This window comes from Peromyscus eremicus, chromosome 11 (assembly GCF_949786415.1).
Source record: "Peromyscus eremicus chromosome 11, PerEre_H2_v1, whole genome shotgun sequence".
NCBI lineage: Eukaryota > Metazoa > Chordata > Mammalia > Rodentia > Cricetidae > Peromyscus > Peromyscus eremicus.
In genome coordinates this window covers 73,881,828-73,907,532 of record NC_081427.1, presented here as the reverse complement: position 1 = coordinate 73,907,532, position 25,705 = coordinate 73,881,828, and the positions used below count along the sequence as shown (strand labels likewise).

General features: G+C 38.8%; 1 protein-coding gene across 1 annotated transcript in view; it reads left to right on the top strand.

The window, feature by feature from the left end:
* The window catches only part of Mctp1 (multiple C2 and transmembrane domain containing 1), a 375,829-nt gene that overhangs the window by 115,267 nt on the left and 234,857 nt on the right, over positions 1 to 25,705 (top strand). The window contains exon 4 of the mRNA XM_059276583.1: positions 20,710 to 20,789. Coding sequence (XP_059132566.1) covers positions 20,710 to 20,789 — 80 coding nt within the window. The remainder of the gene's footprint in view (positions 1 to 20,709; positions 20,790 to 25,705) is intronic.

Here is a 25,705-nt window from a genome sequence, read left to right as displayed (position 1 = left end):
TCTCTCATCTGATTTATAGAAAGTCAAAAAATTTAAAGACATTCTTAAGGAGCTTAAAAAAATCCCAACCTCATTCCATGCAAAAGCCATGTTTCATTACTCTGTTTTCATACCTGGATTCCTTATCATCTATGTCTTGAGGCACAATTTTTGGTGTGCCTGTGTTCTGGATATCTATTTGGTACCCAATCCTTTCTCTGCATTTGCTATCACAGGACACAAACCACCTTTTCCTCTAGATTGTCATTCCTCCCACGAGCCCCAATCTCACATGGTTGCTCTCTGAACATTCCCAGGGTACCTTTCTCCCTCCCTCCCAAGTCTTCAGGGTATTGCCGCCAGTTGATTCCCTCTGTGTCCTGGTCAGTGTTTATTGCCAACTCCACCAAGAGCTACTTGCAAAGAGGGAACTGGAACTGGAATTCCCCATCAGATTGTCCAGGAGGGTGTCTGTGAGGAACTGCCTTGGCTGGCTATTGTTGTAAGAGGCCCAACCCACTCTGGGTAGCGTGAAGCCCAGCAAGCAGCTTCTACTCTGAGGGGACAGGGAGGGGGTGACAGTGGGAAGGAAAGCCTAGGCTGTGTGTTCTCATTGTCACTGCAAATAATAAGTGATAGGAAGAGAAATCATTTTTAATTGCTTCTGCTGTAGACTTAGATTCTTTAATGGGATAGTGCTCCATAAAAATCATATGGATCACCAGTTGATATAAGGACACAAATAGATTTATCAAAATTACATTAGACAGTGTGGGTTTTCTGTTCTTTGTGCTCAAGGAAGAGTAGTGTGTGTGTGTGTGTGTGTGTGTGTGTGTGTGTGTGTGTGTGTAATAACTTGTCAAAAGTCATATTTTGAAATAAATGTGCTACTAGGCTCAAAGCAAGAAAATAAATACTCCATCTCAACTACACAGAAAAAAATGGTATAAAATTGTTTTTGTTTTGACATGATAAGAACATCTACAAAGGGCTAGAGATACAGCTGCTTTTCCAGAGGATCCGAGTTTGATTCCCAATATCCACAAGGTGTCTCACAACCATCTGTAACCCCAGTTCCAGGGCATCCAATGCCCTTACATGGTCTCTGCAGGCCCCAGGCACACAAGTGATAACAGACATACATGCAGGCAAAATACCTATTCATACAAAATAGAACAAAAATAAATGTTTTAAAAAGAATAACACATGAACATGTGAGTATATATTATAAATTCATAGACATATGTGTACGTATGTACTGTAGCACTGAAGGTTGGCTAACCCACCTGCTAAGGTCACACATTACATTAAATACATCACAGACATAAAGAAGCTGAGAAGGAGAAACACAGGACTGTGTCAGTTTGCTCTTCTCTGTTGCTGGAGAATTTCTCTCCAGCCCCCGCCACCAATTCCCGCCAGTCCCAGAGCCCACTTATAAAATAAACACACAGACTCTTACATTATTTAAACTGCTTGGCCATTAGCTCAGGCCTGTCATTGTCTAGCTCTCACTCTTATATTCAGCCCATTTTTATTAATCTTTACTTTGCCACGTGGGTCGTGGCTTACCGGTACTTTACATCTTCCTTGTCTTGGCAATGGCTCCAGCCGGTCTCCCTCCCTCCTCCTTCCTCAATTCTCCTCTCTCCTTGTCCTGCCTATACTTCCTTCCTGGTCACTGGCCAATCAGTGCTTTATTTACATAGAGCGATATCCACAGCACTTCTCTCTTTAGCATTTCATCATACAGGACTGTCAGCCACAACTGCACTTGTACCACACGGAAGGAAATACAGTCATTTGTAAAGCAATAATCATTTATTTTCATTTCTATTTTGTAAAAGATGATTACTTTGACCTCTCAGATATAATATGAGAATAAAACAAGACTTGACTTTATGCAACATTTTGTACTTTAAAAAATATGCTTATATTTTCAGCTGATTTTTCATTCTCCACAGAGATTATTTTGAAGAAAAATCTTTAACCTTAAGCCTATTTTTACATGTTGTGTGTATGTATTATCCTTTTATTTCCCTTGACCTTGGGTATTCAAAGACCCAAATAAAACAATTGTTGTGAATATCTCTGAGTTACTATATGGCTTCAAGAACATTATAGCATGGTGTTGTCTGTGCACAGCGCTGTGTGACAGGCTGCCTTACTGGACTCTAAAATGACATTTATATTCTCTGTAACAGATGATTAATCTTTCCTAAAATATTTCTCAGGAATGAACTGATTCTGTAGTAAATGGCACTGTGAAAACATTTTTGGGAGTGTTTGGGTGGGAGCTCCACCTCAACCCCTGGCACCCTGGTATCCCCAAACACAGAGTCTGGAATGTTTGCAAGGAGTCTGGTGGAAGATCCACCTCTGATCCCTTCCCTATCTCTTTCCCTAAATGCACCCCTTCAAAGCCTGCCAAACACCGCTTCTCTCCCAGCAAGGCTCAGGACGACTCCCACAGGGGATAGATAAGTGTGGCATCCCAGAAACAGACTCTTCTTGGGGTCTCACTTCCCATCTTCTCTCTGCGGGAGGCTGTGGAATTGCCTGGGAGCACTTTATCATTAAACCTGGGCTTTCCAATTCGGCCTGATTCAGTTTGTTGTGATGGCAGAGAGGCCTAAAACTTTTCAGGGAGTAAGATGGCTAGAAAACATTAAGCCCACAGTCTTCCTGCCAGTGGCTAAAGGGAAAACAAGTCTCATATCGACTGTATAATTTGATTATAGTATCAGTGTGAATGCTACTAGCGAGACCATTAAAGTTATAGAATTCTTGGCAATTCAAGTAAGAAAAATTTTGTCACAGAAAATCATGTAACATATAGTTTGTTGTAGCATACACAAAATAAGGAAGAGCATGCAGGAGAAGTTGTGTGACAATACAAATGTGCCCGCAGACTTTAGCAACCATTTCAGTTTCTCAGAGTAAGTACTCAGAATTGTAAGAGAAATAGACTTAATTTCAAAGAGAAATTGTTTATATAACGGGTACCCGCTTGGCCAAATAATGACTGCGGGTCCCAGAGACCAACTATGTTATATTTTTCAAAATTCTTGAGATCAGTGTTTTAAAATTTTTGTATGTTAGTGGGATCGTGTGGTGGTGGTCTTCCTGTGTTTAGTTTATCTCATTAAAACTTATTAGAGCACTCTTCTAAATGATAGAAATATTTTAGTGCTTTAAGAAAATGAGTCTATTTGGTACGGCAGAACTAGTTCTATGGTAACACTTTAACAAAATCAATAGTTCATTAAATAACTTGATTCTAAGCTTAAGATTTTAAAGTTAAGTTTTTTCAAGTTAAAAACCATATTTACTACCCTATCCAGAGAAATTTCTCAATAAGTTTCAAGGGTTTCTCTAAAAGATCATATACTAGTAGCCCTCAAACATGAATGTATTATTAAAGTCAGCCACAAAATTTCAAAGTATTTAGATACCTAAGTCCCACTCCTAAAGGATCTGAGATAAAGTTTAAGTTTCTTTATTTTTAAAACTCTCCCATAGATTATCTGATACAGTTTGGGTGAGAAGCTACTTTCCTATATATTTGAATGGTAACAACTGAATATTTGGAAGGGAAATATATTTGCTGACATAAACCATAGCACATCCAACCAGGATTTTTCCAAATTAGGAAGATGTTTGTTGTCTAAAATATTTTGTTTTACATGGTCCAAAATTACTTCAGAAATTTATGGATAAAGCTTATATACAAGAAAGGGTCTTGACAAACTCCAACCTCACTGCACCATGAATTCCCTAGAGAAACTAGGTATGGAGGGAACATTTATCCACTTAATTAAGTGTACATGAAAAACCTACAACAACATCATGCTGAATGGAGAAAAACACAAAGCATTCACACTAAGATCAGAAACAAGACAAGGGTATCGTTCTCCCCACTCCTATTCAATGTAGTGTTTCAAGTTTTAGCTAGAGTAATAAGACAAAACAAGGAATTTAAGGTGATCCAAACAGGAAAGAAAGAAGTCAAAATATCCCTTTTTGCAAATGCCATGATTCTATTCATGAGAGACCCTAAGGCCCACCAGGAGTCAGTCCTAAGGCTGACAAATGCTTTCATCAAAATGGTAGGTTCCAAAATGAACATACAAAAATCAGCAGCCTTTATACATACTAATGACAAACATGTAGAGAATGAAATTGAAGAAACTATCCTATTCTCTGTAGCCTCAAGAAAAGAAAAAAGATACCTTCAAATAAACATAATCAAAGAAAGAAAGATGTGATGAAACTTCAAAACACCGAAGAAAGAAGACATTTAAATATGGAAAGACCTTTTGGGCTTATAAATTTGGTAGGATTATTATTATAAAAATGACCATCCTACTAAAAATAGTCTATGTTAGTTATTTTTCAGCGCTGTGCTCTTACCCTGCAAGGAAATGTCACGAAACACGACAGAATCCGCTAATAAGAGTTTTATTAAAGATAAAAGGGACAGAGAGTGTGCAGGCCTGTGGAAGAGACACGTGTGTGGAGAAGAAGAAAACAGGAATATGGCTTTTAAAGGCTGGGTGGCGTACATGCGTACACAGGTCGATGTAACCGGTCCACACCTGCACAGATCACATGGCTACGCTGCGCGCTCTTATGTAACCATGCAACGTCACGGATCCTGGTCACACGAGATGCCTTGACCCGGAAATGGCTATCTTGACCTGGAACTGGCTAGGCGGAAGTGTCCAGGTCCGCCCGGCATGCGCAAACATGCCCAACCGTGGGGGTGTGTTGTGAACCCTTCAGTCTATAAATTATAATCCCAATCAAAATGCGAACTCAATTCTTCACCGAAATAGAAAGCAACAATCTTAAATTCATATGGAAGAACAAAAGACCTAAGATAGCTATAGCAATCTTGAATAACAAGAATACTGCCTGAGGTAGCACAATACCCAATTTCAAGTTATACTACACAGCCATCATAATAAAAACTGTATAGCTCTGGAGGATCTGGGTGTCTTTTGGATATGACATGCTGTGGCGAGCCATAAGAATATGTTTTGAGGAGTCTAGCTGTGTATTAAAGCTATACTTTGACCAGGCCAAGGGTCAGTCAAATGGGAATCCATCTAGCATGGACTATTTGGTGTTACACAACTTAATAGTCAGCTGTGCCTTGTTATGAATTTCTTGTTTTCATAATTCCTATAGAATGTGTGTGTGAGAACTTCCTGCTCGGGCCAATACTTGGATAAGGTCAGTAGGCAGAGCCAAACAGGCAGTAGATGCATAGCTTTGTTTCTTGTGCAAATGAAGCTCAGACTATCCCCTTACCTTAAGGCTCTCCAGAGCAATTGACTGTAAACAAAAGAGGTTTTTACATATCAAGGTGGAAGGTAGGATGGAGCAATATTCCTGAGGAGGCAGAGAACCACTTGGCCAGGGGAAGAAAAGACAGGCATTTTCTGTAGAGGAGACAGAATGACATGACTAGGGAGAAGAGAATAACACAGGATTTGTGGATGGTAAGGCAGAACTCTTGTAGAATCCATCAGAGCCAGGAGTGGAGAGAGAGCAAGTAGGGATGGAGGGAGAAGAAACAGAGGATGAAGATGAGGCTGGAAGCATAAGAGCTTAGTTGTTAGCAGGACTATGAGAGGGCAGTAAAAGAGAGGACAAAGAGGAACTGAGTATCAGGATGGAACTGAAGCTATGAAGACAGGATTTCATCCCAGAGAAATAAAGTAGGCAGACAAAGAGCTTGGTGTATCTAGATTTATTCCTGTCCTGAACGCCTGACGGAGCTGTAGCTGTATAAATAGAATTTTGTCTTAGAGGAATAAAGTTAACAGACATAAGAGCATAGTGTATGTATATTTTTCAGATGTCCCTCAGATGTCCCACACCAGATGTAGCATCTTCCCTGGACTCTGGGTAATCTATAACATGTACTCATGAACTCACTCCAGCTGTGGTTACCTACACAAGACCTGCCCACAAAGCCCCTCCCTCTCTAAAGAACTATTGACAATTTATGGCTTCTGGAGCAGGGTTCATTTTTCTCAAAGGGTAGCCATCCATAAGCTGCCTTTGCTTCAGTGGATATCTTCCAATCCATATTCAGGTAAAAACTCTGAGTATAGTGGGTCATATTCCAGAAGATACGAAAGTAGGAAAGAGACTAGGTGAGAAGAAGGCTTCCAGGAAGAGAGGGAGGGGGCTAGAGAGTGTAATATGGGTGGCGAAAATGACTTAAATTCACTCACAGATGCATGAGACTATCAAACAGCAAAGTATTTTAAGAGTATATTATTATTATTATATTATTTTGGTTCAATCCTTTTAAAATTTGACAGTTGTACATAGTGTATTATGATCATATTTTGCCTCATTATCTTCATTTATCCTCCAATCTCTGCCAACCTTCATCCATCCATGTGCTCTCGGGACTTATGCAGGCTTCGTGCTGTGTACTCATGATCACAACAGCGAAGCTGTATTCAGAAGACGGCGTTTTAGAGTGTTACTGCCCATCCTCCAGGTCTTGGTCTTTTAGCCCACTCACTCACAGTGGCCCTAGGCCTCAGAGTGGGTGACACAAATGCCCCATTAGGGCTGGTTCAGAAGTCTCTTACTCTCAGTATTTTGTTGGGTTGTAAGTATCTGAATTGACCATTGTCCACTGCCAAATGAGGCTTCTCTGACTAAAACTGAAAGGGGCACTAGTTAATGAATATAAATATAAATATTTAGAAGACAGTTTAACTACATGTCCATTTAGCAAATCATCAGTATTCCATTGCTTTGTATGGCTTGTGAGCTCCCTACCCATCAGATTGTGATCAGGTTTACACTATCAGACATGGATCCCTTCTTATTGAAAAGGCCTCAGACCCAGTCAGAGAGCAGTTGGCTGCCACTGTTGTAGCAGTGGGCATACCTTGTCTGGCGTGTTAGTATTGTAGCCTTAGGACCTCCCTCTAGGTTAGATCACTGATGACTTTCCTCTAAAAGCTTGCGTTACACCTCCTGGTGCTATTTATTCTCATAAACACGGAGAAAGCTTCCAGCCCAGTTCTAGCTTGACTTCGCTGTGTTCTGTATCTAAAATGTGTGTTGTCTTGGCAACAGGGTCTTAGTGTCCCATTCTGCTGGGCAGCCAAGAGCAGCAGCAATATTCTGTATTGTTTTGGTAGCTGCTGGGGATCCCTTAACCGACAAATCATAGGGAGGAAGATGTCTCACACTTGGCATTGTGATTTGGGTTTGATAGGCCGGTTTTCTGGGAACAGCATGATTAAAGAATATTAACTATTTCTACTGAAAAAAGAAAAGAAACAAAAATACATGACTTTGTACACTTTGACTAACGGACAAACAGCCTGTGAAATTATTGAATCTGGGGAAGCTAGAATCTGCAGGCATATCTTCATTACAACGGATGCCATTTATTGGCAACTTGCTAAATATCAAGCTATGCTTTTACAGTAGTCCTCCCAGAACTCTAGAGACAACTGAACTCATTCCTATTTCATAGGCCAGTGAGACTCAGAGAAACAAAGGTTTTGCTTAGCATGTCCTGCAATTAAATAATATACCTTCTCTCTTCCACTAATGATGGCCCATTTCAATGACTACAATTAGATTATGTTTGGATTTGTTTTAATTATTACAAACTTCTAGAGCTTTAATTATTCTTTTTAAGTATGAAGTTTGTCTTGAAATTGTCAATGTTAAACTGAGTATTAAACACACTTTCTAGGTAGAAATTTTTATTTTGAATCAGATGATTCCCTGGAATAGTTTAGACCTTTAAGGAAGCTGTAATCTGGTTAGAACTATTAATTAAACAACCTTAACATGTTTTCAGATCATATTGAAATTTAATACATTGCTATATATTCTATGTAAAATAAAGAAAGAACATTATAAACATATCACAAATTTAATCTTAGTAATTATCATGCACTGAATATAAAACCATGTGAATTATTTAATATTATTTAAAGTGTACAAATTTCCTTACTATCACTTTAATAACTCAAGAATTATGCACAATAGTAGGAAAAGATAAACCTGGGAGACAGACATCCTTAACACATTGTGTATATATATATATATATATATATATATATATATATATAATATGGCAAATTACCTCCAAATAATCCAATCAAGAAATGGGAAAATACAATTACACTTACAGAAGATTGAATACAAATGGAAAGTCAATACATGAAAGAAGAGCTGTATTTTTTTTACAATTCTGACTGGGCTCAAGAGATAGCTCAGTGGTTAAAAGTAATTACTCTTCTTCCAGAGGCCCTGATACTGATTCCAAGTATCCACACCAGGTGACTCCCAACACCAGGTGCCTGTAACTCCAGCTCCAGAGGGTTGACATCTCCTTCTGTCCTCTTGGGACACACACAGGAGGCATGCAAACATGTTCACATACACATAAGTTGAAATGTTTTTTTAAACTGCTGACAAAGATGAAGGGAAAAATAATTCTTACCCACTGCTAGTGGGAATGCAAGCTGGTTCTGCCATTGTGAAAATCAGTGTGGAGTTTTCTCAAAAAGCAAAAAATAGAACTACCTACCATAAAACTCAGCTGTACCACTCTGAGAATGTGCCCAAGGGGTTCTAAGTAGGCATACTGTAGAGACACTTGCACATGCACTGTTATTGCAACACCACCACAGGAGCTAACTTAAGAAGTCAGCTTTGGTGTCTATCAACAGGTGACAGATAAAGAAAAAATGGTATATAAAGTTTTATTCAAACATAAAAAGAAAAAAAAATGATGACTTTTCAGGAAAATGGATGAGACTAGACAATGTTGTATTTAGTAAGATAAAGTCTCAAAAACAAATATTATTCTCTTATGGGTAGTCTAGTATGCATTAATAAAAACATAATTTAATATAATATAATTATAAATACATTATATATATGATCATAAAAATTACGGGTTCACTTCTCTAGTGGGAATCTTGGTAGGACATTTTACTATAACATTTTCCTTATTTTATAATTTATGTAGCCCCAAATTTCTCATTAAAGACCTGTGTAGTCTATGAAAACTGATTCTACCACTACCTTTAGAAATAAAGCACAAGAAAACACACACACACACACACACACACACACACACACACATATATATATTTATGTAACATACAGTCTGAGAAAGTTGTATTTATGTATTTAAGAATACATACACACACACACAAAGGGGAAAAAAATCTATGAATTTGAAAGAGAGCAAAGTACAGGTGCATGAGAAGGTTTGAAAAGAGAAAAATGATGTCGTTATAGTATAATCTCAAAATACTATTAAAAAGTAAAGCAGGTGGCCACACTAGCCTGACCTGAGGACCACCACACCTGGCTCAAATCTACAGTGGGTAACAGCAATGATAGACTAGAGCACCAGCTCACCACAGACAACACCAAACATCTACACCAAGAAACACTTCAAAGAGCATAACTCCAGATGCCAAGATCCTAACACAAAAACACAAACACGAACCAGGACATGCCTCATCCAGAAGCCAGCAACCCTATTGCAGTAGGCCTTGAGAAAAACAATTTAGTTGGAGCATAAAACAAGGACTTCAACATTGCAATAATAAATATACTCAAAGACCTTAAAGAGGACATGGATAAATGCCTAATAAAGACCATGAAAGCACAGAAAGTTTAATGAAATAATAAGAACAATTCAAGACATGAAAGTAGAATTTAACAAAGAAATAAAATCACTAAAGAAAATCAAAACTAAAATAAAACTAGGAATGAAAAACTTAGGATGTCAAACAAAAACATCAGAGGTAAAGAGTACCAATAGATATAAAGACAGAGAAGATAGGATTTCAGGTCTTGAAGACAAAGTGGAAGAAAAGGATATCTCAGCCAAAGAAAATGATATATCTAAAAGAAATCAAGACAGCCCCTGCTCTACCAGAGGCCACTCTAGCCACCAGAACTCCAGGTGGGCCGCCTGCCTGCTGACCTCCCCCACTCTCTTGCTGACCCTCCCACCCTACTTCCAATCCTCTTCTGTTTCCTTCATTGTCACCATGTCTCATTCAGCCCCCAACTCTGGCAGAGACACCCTCTTTGACCAGAGGCCCTGCTGGTTGCCAGAAGTTCAGTTAGGCCACCTGCCTGCAGACCCCTCTTACTCTTTTAGTGCCCCCTTCCTCCATCCTCAGACCCTTCTTTCTTCCTCATCACCATGTTCAAGCTCCTGACTAGGGCAGAAAGAGCCCCTGCTCAGGTAGAGGCCTCTGGCACCAGAAGTCCAGCCCTGTAGTGGGTAGCCATTCCAGCTTTGTTCTGGAAGTTCCAACCCCCATTGAGACTTCGGCAACTGTCACACCTACAAGGCGGGGCCAAGGGAGGCGCCTGGGGATCCGAGATCTGGATCGGCGGACACTCTCTTGGTTCCAGGACGCTGGATGGTGGAGGTAGACAGAGGAGAGCTCCAGAGAACACCGCTGGACTGTGATACACCTTCCCCAGACCCCGCGACCTACCTATCCCTTAATTTGTAAGTTACGCCATTGAATAAATCTCCTTTTAACTACGTGGAGTGGCCTAAATAATTTCACCAATACAGCCCCCAACTTGGGTGGAAACCTCCTGCTCAGTCACAGGTTGCACAATCTAGACGACCAGACAGAAAACAGAAACCAAGGAATAAAACACCCATCCAACAAAGACAAACTCAGAAATCAACACCTACACCTATAATTATTCCAAACACAGATGCCTAGATGCCAAGGTAATATGTCAGAGCCCAGCTATCCTATTACAGCAAGCTCTGAATATTCCAAGACAGCTGAAGCACAAGAAAAAGACTTTAGAACCAAATTCATGAAGATGGTAGAGGTCCTTAAAGAGGAATAATTTCCTTAAAGAAATCAAGGAACAGACAAACAAAAAATTGGAGGAAATGAATAAATCCCTTAAAGAAAGCTAAAAAAGAAAGAAAGAAAAAACTCAAGTCAAAACAAAATAAAAACAAACAAAACTGCCAAGAAAAACCAAACAGTTGAAGGAAATTAAGAAAACTGTTAAAGACCTGAAAATGGAAATAGAAGCAATAAAGAAAATACAAACTGAAGGAATTCTGGAAATGAAAAATTTAGGAAATCAAACAGGAACTATAGACACAAACCCTACCAACAGAATACAAGAGAACGAAGAGAGAATCTCAGTCAGGTGTTGAAGATACAGTAGAAAAAATAGCAATGTCAAGCAAAAAAAAAAAAAAAAAAAAAAAAAAAAAAAGTTAAATCTAAAAGTTCCTGACACAAAAATCCAGGAAATCTTGGACACTATAAAAAGACCAAATCTACAAATAAGAGGAATAGAAGAAGGATAATATCAGCTCAAAGACCCAGAAAATATTTTCAACAAAAGCATAGAACAAATTTTTCCCAACCTAAAGAAGTAGACGCCTAAAAGGGTACAAGAAGCATACAGAACAACAAATAAATTGGACCAGAAAATAAAGTCCCCTCACTGCATAATAACCAAAACATTAAACATACAGAACAAAGAAAAATATTAAAAGCTGCAAGGGGAAAAGGCCAAGTAACATATAAAGAGAGACCTATCAAAATTACATCCAATTCTTAATGGAGACTCTAAAAGCCAGAAGAGCCTGAAGACTCTAAGAGACCAAAGATGCAAGCCCAAACTATTATACCCAGCAAAATTTTCAATCACCACAGATGAAATAAGCAAGTTATTCCATAATAAAGTCAAATGTAAACAATATATATCCACAAATTGAGCCCTACAGAAGTTACTAGAAGGAAAAATCCAACCCAAGCGCTTTAAGGAGGATAACTATACCCATGAAAACACAGGAAATAAATAATCTTACACTAGCAAAACTAAAAGAAAGGAAACGCACACACACACACACACACACACACACACACACACACACACATAAGCACACACTCGTACTAACACCACCACCAACATCAATAACAAACAAAAACAGGAATTAATAATCATTGGTCATTAATCTCTCTCAATTTGCTGATAAAAAGACACAGACTAACAGAATGGATATGATCATGACTCCTTTTGCTGCATACACAAAAACACACCTCAACATCAAAGACAGGCATTACTTTAAAGTGCTGGAAAAAGATGTTCCAAGCAAATGGACCCAAGAAGCAAGCTGGGGTAGCTATTCTAACATCTATCAAAATAGACTTCAAACCAAAATCAATCAAAAGAGATGGCAAAGGATACTTCATACTCATTAAAGGAAAAATTCACCAAGATGGTATTTTAATATTAACATCTATGCCTCAAATACAAGGACACCCACATTTGTAAAAGAAACATTACTAAAGGTTAAATCACACATTGACACTCACACATTGACAGTGGGAGAGTCAATACCCGACTCTGACCAACAGACAGATCATGAAGCCAAAAACTAAACAGAGAAATACTGGAGCAAACAGACATTATAAACCAAACAGACCTAACAAATCTATTGAACATTTCACCCAAGCACAAAGGAATATACCTTCTTCTCGGCACCTCACAGAACTTCTTCAAAACTGACTACATAATGGGTCACAAAGCAAATCTCAACACATATAAGAAAAATGAAATAACCTCCTGCATCCTATCACACCACCATGGATTAAAGCTGAATTTCAACAGCAGAAAGCCTACAAACTCATCGAAATTGAACAACTCTCTACTGAATGAAAAATGGGTCAAGACAAAAATAAAGAAATTAAAGAATTCAATGAAAATGAATGTACAACATACACAAACTGATTGGACACAATGAAAGTGGTGCTAAGAGGAAAGTTCATAGCACTAAGTGCTTCTATAAAATAATTGGAGGAATCTCATACTAGCAACTTAGTAGCACACCTGCAGGCTCTAGGACAAAAAGAAGTAAGCAGACCTAAGATGAGTAGATAGACGACAGGAAGTAGCTAAATTGAAATCAATAAAATAGAAACCAAGAAAACAATACAAAGAACCAATGAAACAAAGAGTTGGTTCTTTGAAAAAAAAATAAACAAGATAGATAAACTCTTATCCAAACTAACTAAAGGACACAGAAAAAAATATCCAAATTAACAAAATCAGTTATGAAAAGGGAGACATAACAAACAGACATCAAGGAAATCCAAAGAATCAATACTTTAAAAACCTATACTCCACAAAATTGGAAAATCTAAAAGAAATGGATAATGTTTTTGATAGATACCACTTACCAAAATTAAATCAAGACCAGATAAATAATTTAAATATTCCTATTACCTCTAAGGAAATAGAAGCAGTCATCAAAAGTCAGGGCCAAATGATTTTAGTGCAGAATTTTACCAGACTTTCAAAGAAGAGCTAATACCAACACTCCTCAAATTATTCCACAAAACAGAAACAGAAAGAACATTGCCAAATTAATTTTATGAGGCCACAGTCACCCTGATAACCAAACCACACAAAGACTCAACAAAGAAAGAAAATTACAAACCAATTTCCCTCATGTAAACAGATATGAAAATAATAATATATCATAAATTGAATCCAAGAACACATCAAAAAGATCATCCAAGTAGCCTTCATCCCAGAGATGCAGGGATGCTTCAACATTTGAAAAATCAATCAATGTAATCTACCATATAAACAAACTGAAAGATACAAAGCCACATGATCATCTCATTAGATGCTGAAAAAGCCTTTGACAAAATTCAACAGCTCTTCATGATAGAAGTCTTGGAGAGAGTAGAGATACAAAGAGCATACTTCAACATAATAAAGGCAATTTACAGCAAGCCTATAGCCTACATCAAATTAAATGGAAAGAAACTCAGGGAAATTCCACTAAAATAAGAAGCAAAATAAGGCTGTCTACTCTCGACATACCTATTCAATATAGTACTTGAAGATCTATCTAGAGCAATAAGAAACTGAAGGAGATCAAGGGGATATAAATTGGAAAGGATGAAGTCTACATACTGCTATTCACAGATGATATGACAGTATATATAGTGACCCCAAAAATTCTAGCAGGGAACTCCTACTGGTAAACACCTTCAGTGAAGAGGCTGTATACAAGATCAACCTCCAAAACTCTGTAGCCCTCATATATACAAATAACAAATAGACTGACAAAGAAATCAGGAAAACAGCACCCTTCATAATAGCCAGAAATAATATAAAATATCTTGAGATAAACTCTAACCAAGCAAGTAAAAGACTTCAAGTCTCTGAGGAAAGAAATTGAAGACGATATCAGAAGATGGAAAGCTCTCCCATACTCAAGGGTATGTTGGATCAACATAGTAAATATGGCCATCCTATCAAAAGCTATCTATATATTCAATGCAATCCCCATCAAAATTACAACACAATTCTTTACAGACCTTGAAAGGACAATACTCAACTTTATATGGAAAACAAACAAACAAAACCTCAGGATATCTAAAATAATCCTGAATAATAAAAGAGCTCCCAGAGGCATCACCATCCCTGCTTTCAAGCTGTACTACAGAGCTATAGAAAAAATTTAAATAAAAATGGTGTTTTTTTGTTTTTGTTTTGGTTTTGGTTTTGGTTTTTCGAGACAGGGTTTCTCTGTGTAGCTTTACGCCTTTCCTGGGACTCACTTGGTAGTCCAGGATGGCCTCGAACTCACAGAGATCCGCCTGGCTCTGCCTCCCGAGTGCTGGGATTAAAGGCGTGCACCACCACCGCCCGGCCTAAAAATGGTGTTTAAACACCTATGAACATATAACTTTTGACAAAGAAGCCAAAAGTGTACAATGGAAAAAAAGAAAGCATCTTCAACAAATGGTGCTAGCATAACTGGATATAGATCCATATCTGTCACCATGCAAAAAACTTAAGTCCAAGTGGATCAGAGACCTCAACATAAATCCAGCTACTCTGAACCTGCTAGAAGAGAAAGTAGGAAGTAGTCTTGAACACATTGGCATAGGAGATCACTTCCTAAATATAACACCAGTAGCACAGACACTGAGAGAAACAATCAATCAATGGGACCTCTGGAAACTGAGAAGCTTTTGTAGAACAAAGGATACGGTCAATAAGGCAAAGCGACAACCTACAGAATAGGAAAGGTCTTCACCAACCCCACATCTGACAGAGGACTGATATCCAGAATATATAAGGAACTCAAGAAATTAGACATCAAAATGCCCAACAGTCCAATTAAGAAATGGGCTATAGAACTAAACAGATAATTCTCAACAGAGGAAACTCAAATGGCTGAAAGACATTTAAGGAATTACACAACATCCCTAATTATCAGGGAAATGCAAAACAACTCTGAGATACCACCTTATGCCTGTCAGAATGGCTAAGATCAAAAACACTGAAGACACCTTATTCTGGAGAGGATGTGGAGCTAGGGGAACTCTCCTCCACTGCTAGTGGGAATGCAAGCTTGTACAACCACTTTGGAAATCAATATGGCGCTTTCTTAGAAAATTGAGAATCAATCTCCCCCAAGATCCAGCTATACCACTCTTGGGCATATACCCAAGGAATGCTCAATCATACCACAAGGGCGCTTGTTCAGCTATGTTCATATCAGCATTGTTTGTAATAGCCAGAACGTGGAAACAACCTAGATACCCTTCAACTGAAGAATGGATAAACAAAATGTGGTACATATACACAATGGAATACTACTCAGCAGAGAAAAACAATGACATCATGAGGTTTGCAGGCAAATGGATGGATCTAGAAAAAATCATCCTGAGTGAGGTAACCCAGACTCAGAAAGACAAACATGGTATGTACTCACTCATAGGAGGATACTAGATGTGGAACAAGGATGACTGGATGGCTACTCACATCACCAGGGAGGCTACCTGGAAAACAGGATCCCAAGAAAGACACAGGGATCGCCCAATGATGGAGAAATGGAATGAGATCTACATGAACAGCCTGGACATGAGTGGGGGTAATGAAGGGCGAGGGTTGAGGGAAAGAGAGCTTGGGGGAACAGGAGATCCCAGCTGGATCAACAACAGAGAGGGAGAACAAGGAATAGGAGACCATGGTAAATGAAGACCACATGAGAATAGGAAGAAGCAAAGTGCTAGAGAGTCCCACAGAAATCCACAAAGATACCCCCACAATAGACTGCTGGCAATGGTCGAGAGACAGCCCGAACTGACCTACTCTGGTGATGGGATGGCCAAACACCCTAACTGTCATGCTAGAAACCCCATCCAATGACTGAGGGAACCAGATGCAGAGATCCACAGCTGGGCCCCGAGTGGAGCTCCGGGAGTCCAATTGGCGAGAAAGAGGAGGGTTGATATGAGCGAGAATTGTTGAGACCAAGGTTGGATAAAGCACAGGGACAAATAGCCAAACGAATGGAAACACATGAACTATGAACCAATGGCTGAGGGGCCCCCAACTGGATCAGGCCCTCTGAATAGGTGAGACAGTTGATTGGCTTGATCTGTTTGGGAGGCATCCAGGCAGTGGGACCGGGTCCTGTGTTCATTGCATGAGTTGGCTATTTGAAACCTGGGGCTTATGCAGGCTCGATTGGCTCAGCCTGGGAGGAGGAGACTGGACCTGCCTGGACTGAGCCTACCAGGTTGATCTCAATCCTCGGGGGAGTCTTTGGCCTGGAGGAGATGGGAATGGGGGGTGGGCTGAAGGGAAGGGGAAGGGGGCGGGAGGGGAGAGAACAAGGGAATCCGTGGCTGATATGTAGAATTAAATTATATTATAAAATAAAATATAAATAAATAAATAAAGAAAGAAAGAAAGAAAGAAAGAAAGAAAGAAAGAAAGAAAGAAAGAAAAAAAAAAGAGCCAGAAAACCTGGGTTCAGCTCAATTCATCTATTTTCCAATCTCGTATGCTGTCAAGTTGAAGTCCTGGGTAGAATGCCTGTGGTTGAAAACTCTGAATTTCTCATCATATTAGTAGTAATTGATTTAAAGATTTAATAAAATGCATTGAGAATTTAAAAAAATGGTGTTTAAAGAATAAATAAAGCACAAAACATAAACTAGCCTTTCAGGTAATTCTGGATCTTCTGCCAAGAACAGGCCATAGGGCGTATGCTGGCCCCTTGGTGTGAATTCGGAGTTGTTGCAGAGAATAAATGCACAAAACAACTCAGACTTCCATGCTGGCTGGCTGTGAGTGAAGACCCACTCAACGCTGGAGCTCCTCGCACAAGTTTAGGGTGGAGAGGTTGTTAACGCATTGAAGTCAGTAACACTGAGGGGTTTCGAAAGTAACTGGGAGGTAGAAAGGAATTTAAGTCACAGAACTTTGGCTTGGCTCTTTACCCCTCCATTGTAAAACTTCTCAGGATACCACTCCCTGGGTGTTCTTGCTCCCTTACTGGGTAGTACTAGATACATATATTTATTGCAGATTTTGTCATCACTTAATCACCACAGAAGCTTCAAGAAATCAAACATTTTATTTCACTGCTACATACATTTCAAGTGCTAGAACAGAAACTGGACCATTGAAAGAATTCACTTGACATTTTTCCAGTAAGTAAAAGAATAAAGATAAAAATTATTGGAACTTTCAAGTCTAATCTCCCCTGAAGCCGTAATTGCATGTGGACATGTAGTCCCTTGAACTCACAAGTTCACATTAAAAGAAGTGAGTTGAGTTTTATGACCAGTGCTCAAAAGTGCTTTCACTGATAGATACTCCAAACAATTTTTCATGATTGGTAATTTAATTGAGATGTTAAATAACTTCATCATTCATTGTAAAATATTTATTGTTTTAAATTCACTTTAAGATAATCAAAAACATCACCAACACAGTTTCTAACCTCATGCTACCTAATGTTTCAAACTCACAGAATAGAGGTGCCTTGACAGACAGGGTCATGTGAAACCATTTATGTTTGGGCATTTGGTGGGGCACCCAAGTTATATATGTTGAATAGAAACATGCTCTATTTTTGAAACTTAAAACAAGATTTGAATCTCGCTTTTTCCTAGCCCTTAAATTTGATGTTAAATAAATGTTTTCAAATTCTTTATCTGAAAAATATCTTGATAACTGGGCTATGAAATTTACTTAAAATGTAAAATCAATGCACTTAGAACAAGATGTAAGTTATAGTAATTGCTGAGTAAATGTTAATTGTTCTTGTTGATGCTGTAGTGGGACATACTTTTTCTATTTTATTCTCTCTCCTATACCCTATAGTTCTGAAGATCCACCCAGAGCAATTCACCTTCCAATAAATAATTTGTAGAACCTAGAACCAAGTAGCATAGCTAATGATTTCAATAATAAATGGACTCTGGTGTTTCCATTTTCCCCATGTTTATGTCTTTTCTGATTTATGGAAATTGAGAACTAAAGCAGATATCTAACATTCTAACAGTAGAAAGACTCTGACCATTAATGGTAAGGAGAGTTTGTATGTTAAATAGCCTGGTTGGATTGGAGTCTCGTAATCCAGTCTCTATATTAATTGTTTTCCACCTTGTATGATGTCACCAAGCTTACAAGCTTGAGAACAACATAATTATGAGATTTCACAAGAAATTTCCCTAATGTTTTTATGTCATAAGTGCACTACTGTGGCCACCTGCGAGTAGAGTGGTGTCATATGACGAAGATATGCAGTCTATTCAAATGATGTGCCATGGAGCAGATAGCAGAAGCTCTGAAGTGTAATTGATCTCAAGCATCTTCTGCAGAAGTCCTGAGCTTTCTACAATATATGCACTCTGAAAGTCTGTATGCAAATCAAACAGATGCAAACTGAATAATGAAGGAGAGTAGGAAAGCCCTAACCACTTAAATAATTTCCCCTGTGACTCCTCAATTCTGAGAATCTTTTTGTCATGCAAAGTATTTATCTTTTGGTTTAAAAATCAGGTTCTTGCACATTTGGTTGTGTTGTTTGCACATTTGGTTGTGTTGTTTTTAACTGAAGCACATCTGTACTAGGTGAACACACTACTAGACGTGGGACTGCTGTGTCCGGTGCTCCCACTTACTGAGCTGGCTGTTATACCAAGGACTAGATACAGAAATGCTGGGCTACTGATTCTCTCTGACTCATTGACTCTCCTATCCTAAAGAGTCCAGTGGGCTGAGTCATCCATTCAGAAAGAGACGTATCCTTTTATGTTCATTTATTCCAATGCTCAAACATTTTTTATTTAAAAACATTAGGCAGGATAACTCTAAACTTCTCCAGGCAGCTTTATGGTTTGTTGTTGTTTCATTTCACAAGCTTTCCCTGGGTTCCCTTGGCTGTTGTTTTTGGAGGGTTGTTGTTGTTGTTGTTTTTGCCCTATTTAAAGCACATCAGAATGTATAATCACAAATCACCTATATATTTCCGTGCTTAACATCTGTCTCCCTCACTAAACCATCAGCATTAATGATGTCATTTTTGTTCACTGCTGCTGTTTCAGTGTTTATTCTATTGCCTGGCACATTGTAACTATTTAGTCAATATTAGTTGAGGAAACAAATGAGCTAGAAAATCAGTGAATGGTTAGGAGTTAGCCAGTTCCCATTTATATAATCTTTTAGAAGGGTCTTGACTAAACCTTGAGAGACTTCTCTAACCTTCTTCCATTCCCACTTTTCCAGCTTTGACTTATCCTTGCTTATCCTTAAAGACTTTGGTCCTTCTCTTGCTGTTTCCTCTGACCCGAACATCTTTCCTGTATGTGTGACATCTATCCTTCCTTTCAATCAGTTCCATACACACAACACCTCCCTAGAGAATGTTCTGGTTTCCTTGTGCACAGAAGCCCCACATGTCCCTTCAACTTTTAGTAGTGCCCATTGTACTCATCATTGAACTGTATCTATCTATGTATTTATTGACTATCTTAGCACTTAAATATGTAACTCTGAATAGTGTGGGCAGAGGAAGAAACATGTTCATCTTTTTTTTTTCATTTTAATTTTTAATTAAGATTTTCCCCAATAGCTGGGTGTGGTGGTACATGCCTTTAATCCAAGCACTTGGGAGGCAGAGGCAGGCAGATCTGAGAGTTCCAGGCTTGCTTGATCTACAAAGAGAGTTCCAGGACAGCCAGGGCTGTTACACAGACAAAACTTGTCTTGAAAACAAAACAAACAACAAAAGAATTATCCCCAAAATTGTTTACAAACATAAAAGGTTAATTTGATGTTATCTTAATATAACTTTACAAAGTTCTTCAGCCATAATATCTATATTCTTATTTATTTGTGTGTCAAGATTAAATTTTTCTGTAATATCAAGGAATTTATCTTTAATGACCTTAAAACATATGACTAATAAGTTGAAGTCATGTTCTAACCACCCATAGCCCAACAGAAGATGTATTTGTTGAGTCTAATACTAAATCACTTTGGGTCTAGGCTTGATGATATCTCTTCTATGATAATAAAAAAAAAGAATTCTAAGCTATGATTCCCAAACTTTTAAATATTCATTGTATTTCATTTGATTTTGTTAAACCTTCTGTAAAACTTCTATTGCTAATACAAATAGAATGAGATAATAAATACTAAATAAAAATGTAGTTTACTTGAATGTTTTATGAAATTCTAACATTACAAAGAATAATAAATAAATTAAACATATCAGGAGATTACATTGTTTTGGTGGAATAGACAGCCAGTTTTTAGAAACAATATGTTTCATTTAAAAATTTTTCTGAAATTATTTTGAAATGCTTTGTCTTTTTGGTCTCTTAGGTATTTGACTATGATTTTGGACTGCAAGATGACTTTATGGGCTCAGCCTTTCTCGACCTCACACAATTGGAGTTAAACAGGTAACTTTCAAAAGTTGTAACATTGCTATGCCTCATTACAGACTTGGCCTGTGAAGTAGGGAACACTAGTCTGTACAGATTCCTGTTGATGTCTATGAAGGACTCGGGGGTCTGGGAGTTAGCTTTATCCAGCGTAAGATATCTGAGGGAAAAAAATCTATGTACACTATGCTCTTATATCTATTAACTTTATTCCTCTAAGAAAAAATTCTGTCAATACAACTACAGCTCTATCAGGCATTCAAGGCAGGAATAACTCTAGACATACCAAGCTCTATATCCATCTACTATATTTCTTTGGGGTGAAATCCTGTCTCCATAACTACAGTTCTGCCCAGTTCCCTAGCTCATAGTCCTGCTAACAACTAAATTCCTATGCTTCCAGCCTCATCAACGTCCTCTGTATCCTCTTTCTCCATCTCTGCTACTCTCTACTCCTTGCACTCAGAAAACTCTACCTGAGATCTGCTTACCCTCTATGGAACCTCTGTCTTCCTCTCTTCTCTCTCACCATGCCATTCTGTCTCTCTCTACAGAAAAATGCCTGCCCTTTCTTTCCCTGGACACAGGGGTTTGCTCCTCTTCACAAATGTTGTTCTAACTCCCACTTTGATATGTAAAAACATCTTTTATTCTCAGTCAATTGCTCTGGAGAGCCTCTAGGCCTGGGGCAGGGGGATGGTCTGAGCTTCATTTGCACAAGAAGCAAAGCCATGAGTCTCCAGCCAGCTTGTCTCCTGGGCTCAGGTCCGGGCAGAGTTAGTAACTTAGAAGTTCAGCAGCTCTGGGGAGCTGAACTGTTTACCAATTGGTCTGGGCATGCAAGAATTTCATAGCAGAAGACAGCTGAAATATTAAAGGCTGGATATCACCAACTATTCATAATAAATGGCTTGCCTCTTGATAGACCCTTGGCTGGTCAAGGTTCAGCTTTAATACACAGCTGAATCTCTATGATATATTCTTGCGGCCTGCAAGAGACGTTCTGTTGTCACCATCTGAGATTCTTCCAACACATCACCATTATTCACAGGCTTCCAATATCTTCCCTGACTTTCTCATTCAATAGCAACTAATTTCTTAAAAAGTATTACTAGCTCACTTCCCTGTCCCTAGCACCATGCTAAGAGAGAAGATGCATTCCTTAATCTCACATGGTTTAGTTGGGATTTGGCATAAAGACTGCAGTTATTACTTAAGAAGCAAGTTGCTACATACTTCACCTCAAAAACAGCAAATCTCTCACCACTTAAAGCATGACAGAACTGACTTTAGCATCACAGTTTACCATCACCAGACCACCGATATAGTGGACCAAGCAGTAGAAATAGGTTGATTATATTTGCTTAGTTTCATTTTCAGTGCTTGAGTAGCTGCCAAGTTATATTGTCATTACTAACATTACTCAATGCAGAGCCCCTGACAATGGGCATGGAGTTTTCAAAATGCATTTTGTCTTAGGAACTAAGAACTGACTAGAACATAGAAGAAAAAAAAATAGGCTTCAAAATGAAATCTTTGATAGTTGTAAATGGAATTCCTTTCTTGAATGATTATGTTACATCAGGTGACAGGAAAGAAGTGTAACAGGCCAGACCCATGTTTCCTTTTTGTATGAGTATGGATGAATAGATGAATATACATGGAAGAGCCTCTTTGTATGCTATAGTAAGCTAACTTTGAGCATACGAAGAGCTTATGGGTCTTCCAAAGACTAACTGACTGATGATTCACTGATTGTTTTTGTATTGGGAACAAAAGAGCAACCTTTGCTGCCTTCTTACAGTTAATAGATCCCAACATTGGCTTGACCTGAGGATAGAGCTGAGGTGACTGGTGGTTCTCCCCCTTTTGAGGAAGTGTTCTGAGCGGTGGTCTGTGGTCTGTTATCATGAGCACTGATGCAAACTAAAATGGACTCTGCTCTTCTTTTCAAAGGCTACAATTACATTTTCTGTAAACCTCTGCATTAAGTGTATGCAAATTATAACACTTAAAGCATAAATTTCTTTTGTTCCCTGTTAAAAACAAATCATTGGGGAATAATAATTTTCAATGAAGAATTATGGAATTAAAGAAACTTAAAGAGATTGTAAGCAAACATTTCAAGTATACTTTGGTATGTTGCTTATTTTGTGTGATTAGTTAGCCACCACCACCATAGGGCCATGTACACATCAGATTACCACTCTGTGACTTCACAAGCTTTAGTAAGCCATTTTAGCTTGTGTACAATTCAAGGATATCAAAAGATGGACATTAATAATAGCCATATAAATGCATGCTGCTATAAATGTATTGGGGTATCACCTTAGAAGAAAATAATAATGATCAAGTTTTATTCTTCTACATGTAGCTATCCAGTTTGACCAGCTAGACAAAAACCCTGTATAGAAGGGGAGGCAGATGAGAAAATCTAACAGTAGATGAGAAACTTGGCACTTGATAGCTTCTGGGAAAGGAAAATCTGTTAATGTTGTGAAATGGCTCTCAAGAGGCCTTGGCAGGTTTGGACAAAGGTGCCCCATAGCGGGTAAAACATGCCATGTGGGCGTGGCAGAAGACAGCATGGCATGGTGGAAAGTCACTCACATGGCAGACGTGACATCCATGTGGAAAGTTTATTTTGGGGGGAAGGGAGAGGGAATGGAGAGAAGGAGAAAGGAGATATATATATATATATATTATATATTTATGAGAGAGAGAGAAGTGGGGGGAGAGAGAGTGAAGGGGAGGAGTTTTTTCTTAAATGGGACTTTACATAAGATAACATCAGGATGGTGGGTGCGTCCCCAAGTGGCAGGTCAGAATATAAACATTCCTCCATTTTGATTGTTATAAAAAGGTGAGTTATGGATATCAAGTGGTGGTGGTGGGGTGAGGGCGCCAAATTCTCAAGACTGCTTCCTGCTGACAAGGGGCAAAGTGGGGAAGTTATGAACAGCAGGAGGTGTGAGTGAAGAAGCATTCAGTTAGCTGTCATCATAGAACTCTCAAGCATGGAGCTCTCAGATCTCAGGTTGCAGCAGTGATGCTCCAGGGGCTTTGGGGAAGGACACACCAAATCAGGAGTACAGGAGCCATCGCATCTGCTGTTTCTCTGTAATAATCGTCAATAAATTGGGAGATGACCGAGTCTTTATGAGTAGGCATGCGGGTGAAGTTAACCTGTCAGTATTCAGCTGGTTGGCATCCTCTGAGCTGGTGCACGGACTGGCATATTTGAAGGACCCCCAGTGGACTGGTCTTGGCTTGAGTCTGGCAGGGGGAGGGAAACTGCAAAAAAATGCTCGTAAATGGGTGCAGTCAAAATGGGCTCTGGAGATGGTTAGTTCTCATCAGACCAGATTTCCTGATACAGTAGCAGAACGTTTTCCCAGGAACCTGCAGGTATCTGTCAGACAGCTGGAGCAGATTAACAGTTTGGTGTCATGGCCAAAGGCTGTGGCTTTGGATTTAAAGGTACAAACGTTTCCTGGCTTCAGCCCAATGAAACGTGTCTTTAAATCTATATCCAGAGGAAATTTACTGAATGGAAGTGGTTGAGTGAGTGAAGGAGGAGGGAGGCTTCCCTAAACGTCATCAGACCTGAGAAGGATGTGTAAGTGAACAGAAGTGAGACAGCTTTCCTACCTTCATATAAACAAACCTTAAAGCTGTTTCTTTTATCTAATTCTCCAGGAGATACTGAGAGCAGTTAATAGTACAAAGTTACATTGGAATCTGTTCTGTGAGTTTATCTGATCTGTTAAGAAGGTAAATTGTGTCTAGACCTAGCAGTAGCCCTAGGAAAGGGAGACCTGTGAATTCTACATAGAGAACTCAGAAGGCAGCTGAAGCAAAGCCTGGTTGTCAAATGGAATCAGAGATCTGAGAAGGATAAATCATATCTGAGTGCAGACCAAGCAGCTTTCAAATATATTAAAAATGACAGGGACCAGTCCACACCCAGCTAGCCATACCCAAGTCTCCACATCATTGGAGGCAGAAACATCAGAACAGTACCAGTTTTCAGCTGCCAGGCCCATAGGGTGGGAGTTTTTCCCATGGAAGAGGGACATGGGGAAAACTGATCTTACATTGTCTAGGCAAAAGGGGTGAGATCAATTCTCTGATGTTCTGCTGTTTGTCTACAGTCTGGCTGGGTCCTGGTGGCAGGTGTCACATTGGGACATCTTGCTCAGAGGTCAGCATTGCCATAGTCCAGGTGGAGACAGTGTGGTGCCTTATAGTCTTCCTCAGAGACCTTGGGTTACTGCTAGGATCTGGGAGTCTCTGTCTGATATAATAAGCTTTTTAATCAACATTTTAAATGCCATATTCTGCAGATCTCTGAGCATTTGAGGACTGTCTGTCCATTAGGCATGACTGACTATCAACAAGTATTCCCTAAGTCTCCAATATATTGGCAGCTTTCATAACACTAGGACTTACTGTCTCCTGAAAAGGCAAAGAAGAGTGACAGGGGAAAGATTCCAGGGACAAATGGGAACAGGAAAAGAGGGGCTTGTGAGTCAGGGTGTGGCCCAACTCTGAGAAAAGGACCCTCTTGGGAGACCAGAAACTCCATCATAGGATATATATTTTGTTTATTAGATACCCTATTTATGAAACATATGATATCATTTTTTAAAATTTTTTAGAATAGATGTAAATCTCTAAGTTAGCTTTTGTTAATCTAAATATATCTTTATAAATTTAAATTTCTATTATCATATAGAGTATACTATAAACCAGTGTTGAATCAACTATAGCTTTACATCTCTATCATTATACAAAAAATCCTTATGAATCCCAAATATTTGATGCTTGTTGCTTCCTTACTCTAGAAGGAGATAAAATGAAGAGAAGTCACTAGGGCTAAATATGTTTTTAACCTTAGTAAACCTTAGTAAAAGATGGCTTCCGGCCACATG